The sequence below is a fragment of the Rhodamnia argentea genome, chromosome 2 (genome assembly GCF_020921035.1).
Source record: "Rhodamnia argentea isolate NSW1041297 chromosome 2, ASM2092103v1, whole genome shotgun sequence".
Taxonomy (NCBI): domain Eukaryota; kingdom Viridiplantae; phylum Streptophyta; class Magnoliopsida; order Myrtales; family Myrtaceae; genus Rhodamnia; species Rhodamnia argentea.
Genome location: NC_063151.1, coordinates 23,098,025 through 23,109,811, shown reverse-complemented (window position 1 = coordinate 23,109,811; position 11,787 = coordinate 23,098,025). Strand labels below are relative to the sequence as shown.

Genomic DNA, 11,787 nt, shown 5'->3' with positions numbered 1-11,787 from the left:
GCTGAATCATATACCTAAATTGGGATCTTGTGCTGTTATTTTCAGGAAAATTTTTAAATAAGAGTATGAATTGTCATCATTTTCTTAAATAAGGGTTTAAAGTGAACCTGACCGTTTTAATTTCAAAAAACCTGATCTTCCGAGTGGCCAAGGGGGCTTTCTTTTCGTCCTTTATATTTTGAATTTTTTTCCTTTTTGCTCTTTTTACTTTTTACTTTTTATTGGTGGCCAGTCTTAGGCTCTAGTTGGCCATCCGAGTTACCTTGGGCGTGGCCGAGGCCACACTCAAAAGCCCTCGCCTTGCTCTCGTTCGGCAAGGGCCTAGTAGCAACAAAGAAGAGGACAAGAAATGAGAATAAAGAAAATTTAAAATAAAATTATCTTTGATCGTCGAGGCTGGAGGGCTTGGACGAGGTGCGGCTCCCGGTGAGCTTTTAAGATGTGAGAGGAGTAAGAATGAACCGAATGATGCACTGACTAGAGGGAGAACGAGCGACTTTGAAATATATATGTGAAAAATAGAATTAACACACGGATGCGCTTTTTGACGCAATGGCAATATTTAGTTTTGGAATTCTAAAATTCGTGCTCCGGTGAGAGCACTCCATCCTCGTGGAAAAGTGCCCATCTATAGGCCAAAAGACAATGAGTTAATTCAAGGCGCTACATGAACGAACATGTCATTCACTGATCGGAATATTTAACCGCTTTTAATATTAACTTAGAATGTGATGGTACGCAAGATGTTGCCATCAACATTCTGCTATCATCAAAACTCCGCTATCCTTCAGGCATATGAAACTTCTGGGATAAGTAGATGAATGTTCTCTACTCGATGTTTAATATAATCGTTGCTTATCTAAAGTGGACTTGCAAAGCTCCGAACTACTTAATACTAGACGCTGGTACTTCAAATCGTGGAGGTAAACAAATACTGGTTGTTTAAGCATTTTGCTGTGGCGAGGGGCTCCATCTTTTTTCTCCTCTTTCACTTCTTTCATGGAAGGCGATGAGACGTCCAAGATGTTTACCTGCGGGCTCCATTAATGTAAGCGACATCCCCTGATACGAATTCTTAGCATACAAGATAATATTTTTCGGTGCTTGGTTGTACACAACAATAGTCCATCCAACTTCGAATCTTTCGTCGTCGGAGTAGCCATGAAGGGTGGCCATTGGTATATCCAGCATCTCGTCTCATTTGCTTCATATTTGCATCACGAACGGATTCTTCTATGACCATCATCGAAATTAAAAAAATGTAACTCTTGTCCGTCAATTGTAAAACTTCACCATTTTGTGCCCTGCTACAATGTGCATAAGAGTTACGGAAAAGCGAAAGAGCAAACCATCCGTTATGATCCATTATCCCCTCAAACGGACCATAGAACTGCCACTCGGATTCATCATGCGTCGTCGTAATAACAGTTAAAAGAGGAACTTGCACACGTCTGTGCTCGAACGAGGGATACAAACTGCGTGAATTTGATCAATTCTACGGGAGAGGAGATATTCACACGCTACTTCCAGGCAAGATGGAAATCCTCCTCTTCCCCGTTATTTACCCTTTGCAACAGCTGAGATTTGGAACCTTAAACTTTGCAACCGGCACTTGAGAGAGAGAGAGAGAGAGAGAGAGAGAGAAAATAGAACATGAACTTAACATTCTATGATGAAACAAACTTAGGAAATAATTAATAAAATAACAGGTGAAAAGTATTAAGTTTTTTTTTTTCCAGAAAATGCGGAATGCGAAGCGTCAGATTTTAAAGTATAGAGTGCCAACGGTAGGTTTTAAAATTAGAAGATGCAAAGTCTAATAATTGACAGAGAAAATTTGAAGATAGATTTTTGTAATTGTCCAAAAGGAAAAAAAAAAAAAAAATTAGGCTGCTTCTGATTACAGGCAAATTTAATTAGCTAAAACTAATTTCTTAATAACGCTTGACCCTTTAATTAATTAGTCCACTATTTCTGATAATTACTTTGCTTTAAATGCACATCAGCTCATTACCAAGCAATTATAAGGGAACTCAGAATAGTGATTGATGACCTCACAATAAAAAGTCAGTTCACCTAAGTAGGAACACATAAATTGGCCGGGACTGAAAGGGGCAGCATACATTAAGTGCTGCCTTTAAGTCAAAGAACTTACAATAGCCTTAAGCCAAAGAACACACAATAGCCAGGACAAGCTTAAACGACAAAAGAGAACGAAGAAACCAAACTTTGTTATAATTATGAAATGAGCAACAATTTCATTACTATAACTTATATGATCAACCAGGGAAAATTTTTGCAGCACAGCTAACCCTATTCAGCAAGATCTGTTCCCTTGGAGTGGCTTGTGGTCAACAAAGAATAACTGAATGAGGAAAAACAATGGAGAAGAAAAGGAACATTGGTTTTCTAATCTCAGATGATAAATTGGAATTCGGAATCAGCTATCTTGTATGTCTGCTCATTGGTGATCACTAATATTTAAACTTTCCCATCCATTTCAGTGGATTCCGACAAACTACCGTGTTTATGTTGTCTGCTGGTAGGAAGTGAATGGCTTCGGCGCTCCTTCCCCCCAGGCTTAGATGATGCGTTGCCATACCAGATCATCCCAACTACAGCTATGACCATGCCGATGACTACTTGGAGATTGAGACCCTCCTTCCCAAAGAAGAGGAAGCCCATGATCAAGACAAGGATTGTCTTCATATGGCCAATTACTTGGAACGAAACAGCAGTAAATCTACCGATGCAGATAAACTGGCTGAGATTAGTCCCCACAGCAATGGTGCAGGATAGAATAATAAACATCTGCAAAATCCAACATGAAAAGCAAGCGTTGAGTAACTGCTCTTCGTGATTAGAACTAATTGAGAAGCTTTAATAGTCAACTGCTCATGCTTATGGTATCATTCAACACAACCTGGAGTCTTTATGTTTCCCTAATATGAAAATTCAATTTTCTGTGGCTAGCGAACCCAAAGATGAAGCAAAATTAAAGAAGCAATATCAAAATCCCATATATTAAGTGCATGCATGATATCCGCGACATCTATACTGGTCATGAAAGTTAGCTGCTCCCTGGTAAATAAAACTAGAAGGAGGCCAACATCAGTTTCTGAACTCGAACACTAACAACAACAATAAGAAGGTGCATGTGGTTCATCAAAAGGTCAAATATAGGCGGGCACATTCCTAGAACGTCCAAGAAATCAGGGTAAACACTGTCAGAAAATACCTCAAGACAGTGCTAGCCTCGTCTACTAATCTAACTGAGCAAGGAAACTGCACTTTACATATATTGCTTGTAGCACAAGATTCAGAGAGCAGAGGCTCAGTCCATTGCAGTGCTGACAACTAAAATGTTACTTTTTTTGGTTGGACTAAAATTTACTCTAAAGATTAAGAATATGTTGGATTACCACAGCAACTGGGTTGTAGTCATAAGCATCAACTCTCTTGTGTGTCATCCAATAGTCCAGAAATGGGCCTAACAAGAGCAGTGAACCAGCCTGGGCAGGAGCAGTATGTCCCAACAAGTTGAAAGAACTTAATGAATACTTTCTCTGAAGGTAATGTACGTACTGCACAAGGAAAAACAAGGTTACCCAATGGTGAACTCAGGTAGCTATTCCATACATCTACAAGAAGTGTGAACATTAACTGGAGGTGCATAAAAGGCATACTAAGCCACAAAACGTACACATAGGTTGTAGGATACTTGACTTTGCATGCCTAAGAAATACTTGAAATAGGGAAAATCATAGACTAACATTAAGCAAAACAAAGATTACTTACATATTGTTGAAGCGAAGTGCTCCACACTGCAATCAGAGCAGCAACGAACCCTTTAGTATTAACACTCACATCAGTGACAGTACAAACACCAACTCCTAAAAGAACAACTCCTATGCTCAGCTTTGTATCTCTGGAGTACCGCATTTTGTCCAACACCACTTCCAAAAAGCAGGAAACAGGGATCATGCTCAGCTTTGCAATCTGATAGGTGATTAAGCATATGTGTAAATTGTGAAGCATCTCACAAAATTATTTGCCAAATTGAAGAGTCAGATGTACCTGATAGAATCCCACTGAGTTCCACATTAGACTGACATTCATTCCGACGATAGAAAAATTCGCGAAAAAAACGAATTTCAGAAGCTCATGAAAAGGCAGATGAGAGGATTGGATGTATCCCAACCACCTTAAGATGACTGTCATCAAGGTCGTGGTAACAAAATGTAAACCGGTCAATGTTGTAGCTGCGGAGGAGAGAGAACTAATGTCAGGAATAAGGGAACATCATCGTTAAGTATCAATAGCTTCATAATACAATTGGATTAGCTATCTCTACAAATAACAGTACCGGTTCAAGAAAAAGCCATTGTCCTCATACCTCAAGAATGCTACTAATTCTATCCAAGCACTCCATAGACCATACATTTGTGGCAAAATCCATATGAGATAAATTATCATGTTCACTTTCTTCTCATGATTGTAGAGATCTATTTAGTTATAGCGAACTTTCATTTTCAAGTTCTTATCTGAAATTGAGGCTGTTCAAATAGAAGGAACCAAACAACTCCTGTGAACCAAATCTTCCAGATAGAAGGCAAGGAGCAAGGAATTCAAGACTACTCAGCACTTAACTCTAGTAAATTTAGAGTTCTTCAGCTTTTTGGCAGGGGATATCATTGTTTGGGCTCATAAGGATTACTGAAATGAGAGAGCAATCAAATATAGTCTTTCTAGGTAATCATAAAGATTAACTGTGCCATTGATAATCTTCCTATCACTGCAAAATTGGTTTTAATGGTATCCTAACATCAAACTCCCCAAATTAGATTCGGCTTTGGCCATGCAGAAACTCCACTCATTCTATGCAATTTTAACTACTTAAAATTTTCAATCTCTATTCAATTGCTTCGCCTTTCCTTTGACTTCTATAATTAATGACCCTCAGCAACTACTCTTACTGTCCCCACCTTACTGACGACAGGTGCAACCCCAAGGTATAAGGCTTAAGATTGAGATCTTTAACCAGTATGTTGAACAAACTACTGGAGGAAATCACCCACGTGATGATCATAGTGCTAGGACTTGTATCACTCAAGTATTAAGTTCTATGCTAGGTCAAAGTAAGACAAAAGGATACTCCGAGAATAAGAAAGCATTTCAACATAATTTGGTCAAGTAGCTTACCAAAGCTGAAACCATAAGTAGCCATCAAGGCTTTGTTGACAATGATAATACCAACTGAAGTGACAACATTGAACATCCATGCAGCTGCATCTACAGCTGCCTTTTGATCAGCCTTGCTAGATAGAGCCATCTTTCAATTTCGTCAAATCTGCTCCCTAAAGTCTATTTTTCAGTCTCCATATAGAAATTTGAGGAAGAAGACCCAACAGGGAGTTACTTGCCAACACAAGCTTCTACAGAGACATCACAACAAAGAAGAGTTAGAAAAGTCTGATACAATAAGCTGGCATCTTAAACATCAAATTTGTAGTGTCTATAAATTACACAACCAAATTGTACCATGCAGAAATTATTAAATAAAAACCTCTAGGATACTCAAAAACCAAATTGAGAGTCAACCTCCATCACGTTGAAGCAAGAATTATACTATCTCACTTCTTTCTGGAGAAAGTTTAACTAAAATGATGAACTAATCCTATGAAGAATCTGAACTAGCATCTAAAGATCACTAGTTAACTAGCTATGCTCTGAAAAAATTGAACTTTGTTGAAGCACCATTAGAGTATGCTTGAACCAACCTTTGGAGATATGTAGAAAGCGTTTCAAGCTCAAAGTCATAGTATATAAATTAATCACCAATCAATTGATAAGAAACTTATTCTTCTCCTTGTTAAACTGGGATTTGTTCTGTAAGCAATAAAGGTCTACATGGACTTAACGAGTGTGTGTATAAATCACAATGCTACCCTTTTTTTTTTGGTCGAAACAATTCTTCCTATTCATTGAGTTGTGTTTCGGCAATTATTTACCTTTGAATTTGTGATGCTTAAGGACACCCAACTCTGATGTAAAGGAGATTTTGGCACAATTAGCCGCTCCAAGGGCATTTTCCCATACTCACGTATAATGTGAACCGGCAATCTACTCTGAGAATCCCTATCCTAGAGATTTCCCTTTCCAATTCCATCCAAAACTTTACTGCCTGATGAGCATTCATGCATCAAAGTCAGTATATTAAATTTATCTACTACAAGCACAGACTTCTTGGTGATTCTCCATAAAATTCTTTCCTGGTAAATGGGTAACGTTGTACGACTTTTCCTAAATTTGGAATTATGTAAAAGCTTTTCCAGCCAAGATGGCAAAATGATTTAAAGATCGTGGTGGCACTTAGCAGTATATCTCATATCCAAGCTATTACGGAAATCAAGCTATCTCTACCAAACGCTAGCATACTTTTTCCATGGAAAAGATGCCACAGTTCTACAGGGTGTCCGTACAACCAAAACCAAAACCAGATCACTAGGTAATTCTCCATCCGCCCCAAAAACCGTGACCCGATAGTATTCCAAACAATAGCGAGCACAACAAAAGACACTCTGCATAGCAATTGCTAACAGACTAGCTAAGCTAGCCTCGATCAAGCAGCTCCGAGATTCGAAAGGACAAAACCAGGGAGCTCGAGCATGAGCTCGCCTCGGTGCGGCTGACTAGACCGAACTCAAGCTTCGAGAATATCGATCTAAGCAGCACATTAGGCAGGAAAACGCACGGAAACCGAACGACAACGAGCCAAGATAAACCGGAACCGGAATCGAACAGATCACGGGAAGCCGATCCTGAACGGAATTCAACTGCCGGTCGAGCGACGATCGAAGTCCGATGAGCTCAGAGAACGAGTTAGATGCAACACACGACACTAATCTAGCCAGCTGCGCGAAAATGTACCTCGCGAGAGCCCTAGATCCGATCCGGGCGAGTTCGCTGGACAAGCAAGGGAGAGATCGCCGAGTGGAGGCGGGTACCTGGAGATGCAAGAGATTCGAGATCGGCGAGTGGATGCGGGGAGAGAGAGAGAGAGAGAGAGAGAGAGAGAGAGAACCTGGCTATGCAGAATAACGAACCGGGATGACAGAGCCGCCAAGTTCGCACCTTCTTTAAAAGCTTAATTAGCTTACGTTGCTATAATTAATCTGCAATTTTAGCTTCACTCAATGAGCAGAACCAGCTTTTCGAAATACAACGGTATTTGGTAAAAAAAAAAAAACATTTGTAAAGCAATTTTGAATTAAATAGTGTTTGGCAAAATTCTTCTTGCAAAGGACTTTAACTTCATTTCTTTTGTTTCTTTTTTAAATCAAACCCTTTGCCGGAGCTAGTGAAGTGCTTAGGTCTCTAGCCTGCCAAATTTGGCATCAACAGCCGTCGTCGGAAGTCACACGACCTCGGGCAGCCCCATTAAGGGTCGTGCAATCCCAGGCTATCGTGCCCCGGATCGAGCATCTTGCCAACCCTTCCTAGTTAAATCCAAGATCGCCGACCGCCCTCGCTCAAAGAAGATTAATAATAACAACGATGGCAAAATCAGAAAATGAAAAATTAGTGAGGGTAATTTTGAAGAAAAAAAATGTTTAACCCTAATAATAGTCTTTCACTTATGTTGAAAGTCTTGGGCAGCATTTGGCCGAAGGGGTCTTAAATTTTTTTGCCAAACACCACACTTTCTCAAGTGACTTTGGAGGTTTAAAACCCCTTTATAGAACTGAACTAGCTGCATCCTAAGACTACATGGCCTTAGATTGAGGTGAGGCAAGCATAGGACGACCTCAATCGAGGTCGTTCATAGCGGTCTCGACCTCATATCTAGGTCACCAATGAGTGGCAGCGACCTCAGAACATTCTCAATGGTCAACAATCTCATCGTGATCGTTCAAACAACAGTACGACGTGTGATGTTGAGGAGAGAGAGAGAGAGAGAGAGATGTCAAGGCCACGCGTGATCGATTGATAGGGAGGCCCGAGATAGCTTGGAGAGGTGACATCGGTCGGAGGCACCAAGGAGGGACGATGGTCGGAGCGGCTTGTGCAGCAAAGGGTGGCATTAGAGGATGGTGGTGGGTGGCGCAGATATATCGAGTGATTGGAGATAGGGATGGAGAGGAATTTTGGATTTAGTCTTGGACGTAGTTAATTGGATCCGAATGGGTGACATCCAACTCGGGCTGATTAATTACGCCAATCCCTAGGGATTTGGTGTGAATATGAAGGAAAGACCATACACCACTATTGGAGATTTAAAGCGATATTTTCATATTCATCCTATCAACATTGGAACAATATAAATGACATAACACGTGACGCTCATGAAATATTCGATGTTATTACTATAAAAATAACGTTCTCATACACAAAAACTTGAAAATACACACATTTTATTAGATTTCAAACCTCTTCAAAAAAATAAATAAATAAAAGAAAATAGAAACAAATGAGACAAGAAAGTTGTCATTATTCAAAAGTTAACTTTGATTGACGGATAAGAAAATATATCGACCTTATCCACCCCCCTCGGATTTTTTATCCGGTTATATCCCCTCTATATCCGACATTAACATTAAAAACCCTACTAAACACGGGATAGGATAAAACATATCATATCCCGAGTTTTATACGAACAACCCTAGGGGTTTTACTTTGTAATTTTATGAGCTTGTAAATCCTTTTGTAAGTTAAAAAGCAGAAGCAATTTGTTCGTGTGCTATTCATAGGACGTGTTAAAAAAAATTGCTCATATAACATACGATAGTAATCAATTTTTATCTGCATTTATTTTGTTTCTTCAAGAGGAGGAGGGTGGGCTGCTCATTCCAAATGAGGGAGCATGCCACCAAACAAGGTTCGTGGCCATTCCGTGGCTCCATCAATGGAAATGGACATTCCATTTTCAAATAAAAATATTAAGAACAAATATTACGGTCAATTATTTGAGATGTACCATTATTTTTTTTTTCCTCGCGAAGGACATATTCTGATGAAACGAAATCAACCGGGAAAAATTAACAAAAAAGTCTTAAACCAATTATACGGATGTCAATCCAGTTTTGAAAAGTTAGAAAGATTTAGTTATAAATATTTTGGCAATTTTCGATCAATTTTGACCGGAAAAAGGCTGACGCGGACGTCGGCTGCCCTACATGCCACTATTGGCGCTACTAGCACAGGCGATTTTTGCAATTTTTATTTTTTCAAATTTTTTTTTCTGTTTGATTTTCTTTTTTTTATTTTCATGGTGGCTGGCCACAATCAAAAGAAATAAAGAAAATTCAAAATTCAAAAAAATTTCACGTTAGCACCGGCCCCGCAACGTCCACAAATTGTAAAAAGAACTTAGGATTAAATTGGCCAAATTGAAAGTTCGGACCTGAATTGATATTTGTACAAAAAAAAATTAAGGCTTTTTTGGTAATTTTCGTGAAATCAACTTATCTTTCTACCTCCTTACTTCGCAACGGACCGACACAAGAATTGTGATGCTTATTCCATTATGTCGTATTAAGCACCGCGCGATCCGATGTGGAATCCTTTAGTCCGCCATTGCCGACTTGCACAATCACCTTCCCAATTTTATTACCTTTACTACCAATTTAAAATAACAATCTACACATTCTCATAAATTACTAACATTTCATAGAATTTGATTCCAAAACCGACTTCTTTAAATATACATATCACTCGTCTAAAGATAAATACGTAAGTACTTTTAAGTAACGCTTCAAATTTCTATGCAAATTTTCGTGAGATACAAACGTTCTGTGTTTCGTTTTTTACGAAAATATAGGGAGTCCTAAGATTTCCATTAATGTACTTAAATCATAAAATTCGTCACCGTCTTGTACTTTAGTTCTTCAATTAATTAATTCAGCTTTTCTTGAATGGAAAGATCTATGCAATTAATTTTCCCTTTATGGCGTAGGAGTGATGCCAAATGGATGTCATACCAAAACTAGACTAAAAGTGAAAAAAAAAAAAAAAATTGGGGGACTGAAATAGAAAAAGTGCTCTCGTGCAATGGTGGTCGTGAAGATCTTGTCATCCCTTTGCCCCTTGTCCGCCGATTACTATAAGTATGCTAGAAGTGTCAAAACTTGTGTACGACGCTTACTTTAGTGCCAAAACTTTCAAAACGATCACTTAAATGCCAACTTTTTTAAAAAATGATTACTTAAGTGTCAACTTCTTTTAAAAATGATTACTTTAGTGACAACTCCAATTTGAGCTGACATGGCTTGCCGGAAATCCAACACGTGCTATTTTTTTATTAATATTTGAGCCGACGTGACTCGGTGGAGTTGACACTAAAGTGATTGTTTTTAAAAAAAATTTGGCACTTAAATGATCGTTTTTTTTTTATAAAAAATTGACACTTAAGTGATCGTTTTTCAAATTTTGACACCGAAGTGATCGTTTTTCAAAAAATTTGGCACTCAAGTGATCGTTTTGAAAGTTTTGACACTAAAGTGAGCGCCGTACACAAGTTTTGGCACTTATAATATACTTAAGTCCCGCCAATCGTTTTATTTTCAATTTTCCTTTCAACTTTCATACACGATCTTTTACTTTATTCAACTTTGAATTTATCTATTTATGATTTCTTTTAGAATAATCCGACGTAGCATCACAAAACGACATTATCGTTCGTTTGAGGAAGCTCAGTCAAGATACTGGCGATTGGGGCGGGATTGGAAAAATGACTGAAAAAGCCACGTACAATCGACGAAGCGACTTCATTGCATCGAAATTTCAAATTTTAGGGCGGAACGAAAACTTCGTGACTCACATGAGACAACATTTGTAAAGTCTCAGGATTTGCATAACCCATCTTAGGTTCCGTTTTATTTTTGCAAAATTTTACTTATTTTTTGGCGTCTGGATCACTTAGAAGAATGAATCAATGGAAAATGCTTTCCTAGGCAACGGAACACCTAAACTTAAATTCAAGAAAATGATTTCCTTCTTAAAAAATGATTATAATTAGGTATCAACGGTTGGACTAGAAATTCTATGTTTGGGCATAGAAACCCTAAAACTTGCTCTCGAGCCCTTGGCAGTGGGCAAGTCTAGAAGTTGAGGCCGAGTCCACTAGGTTCCATCGAGGCAAGGTCCATGACCCCTTCCCATGCTCGAATCGCCAACGCTGGTGCCCAACATTGAGGCATTTGAGCTTAGGTCCATCGAGGCCAAGCACAGGACTCCGGCACCCCAATCTGAGTCCCATTGAGGCTAAGCTCGGGTACAACAAGGCCAAGCCCAAACTCTAGCATATGTGCTCGAGACCTCAACGCCAGCACCCAGTTCCATCGAAGCCAGGCCCTAAGACCCCAGCACTCTAGATCGGGTCTTCAACGCCAAGGCCTGGCTCCATCGTGGTTTGGCCCAAGTTCATCGAGGCTAGACTCGAGACCTCAACACCTGTGATCAGGTACACTGATGCTAGCCCCAAGATCCCGGGGCCTGCGCGCCATGTATATAGGCCATGCTGGGGACCCCACGTCCTGAGCTTAAATCCATCGAGGCTTGGCTCCAAATGTTGGGGCTTTGGATCGAGTCCCTCACTCCTAGACTTGGGTCTATCGAGGTTGTGCACCGAACCCCGACACCCACGCTCGGGTGCATCAAGGTCAAGCCTAGGTCCCCAGTGCCCTCGCCCACACCCGAGTCCATTAAGGCCAAGCCTAGGTCCCCTGTCGATCCTAGGAGAGACCGGGGTTAGGACCCTAGTGCTCGTGCCTGGACATGGTCGATCGA

The 11,787-nt window shown here is 39.7% G+C and overlaps 1 protein-coding gene across 2 annotated transcripts; it reads right to left on the bottom strand.

The window, feature by feature from the left end:
* Window positions 1-2,215: 2,215 nt before the first annotated feature.
* LOC115750734 (UDP-rhamnose/UDP-galactose transporter 6) lies at window positions 2,216-7,199 on the bottom strand. 2 transcript variants are annotated; one of them, XM_030688264.2, is made up of 6 exons: window positions 7,085-7,199; window positions 5,203-5,435; window positions 4,078-4,262; window positions 3,799-3,999; window positions 3,423-3,584; window positions 2,216-2,811 (listed from the first exon to the last, which is right to left on the bottom strand). In XM_030688264.2, exons 2-6 carry the CDS (start codon window positions 5,330-5,332, stop codon window positions 2,482-2,484), a joined length of 1,008 nt encoding a protein of 335 aa, XP_030544124.1. In that variant the 5' UTR covers window positions 5,333-5,435; window positions 7,085-7,199; the 3' UTR covers window positions 2,216-2,481. The 2 variants fall into 2 exon arrangements, with proteins under 2 accessions (XP_030544124.1, XP_030544122.1); XM_030688262.2 differs by having other exon boundaries at window positions 6,931-7,128.
* Between the last annotated feature and the right edge of the window lie 4,588 nt (window positions 7,200-11,787).

Bases quoted from the DNA above. Each gene is read 5' to 3' on its own strand.
- LOC115750734 (XM_030688264.2), bottom strand. From the start codon at position 5,332: ATGGCTCTATCTAGCAAGGCTGATCAAAAGGCAGCTGTAGATGCAGCT. The intron at 4,263-5,202 runs GTAAGCTACTTG...TCTCCTCCGCAG, and splicing joins TACTTATGGTTTCAGCTTTG to CTACAACATTGACCGGTTTA. The intron at 2,812-3,422 runs GTAATCCAACAT...TGGATTTTGCAG, and splicing joins ACTACAACCCAGTTGCTGTG to ATGTTTATTATTCTATCCTG.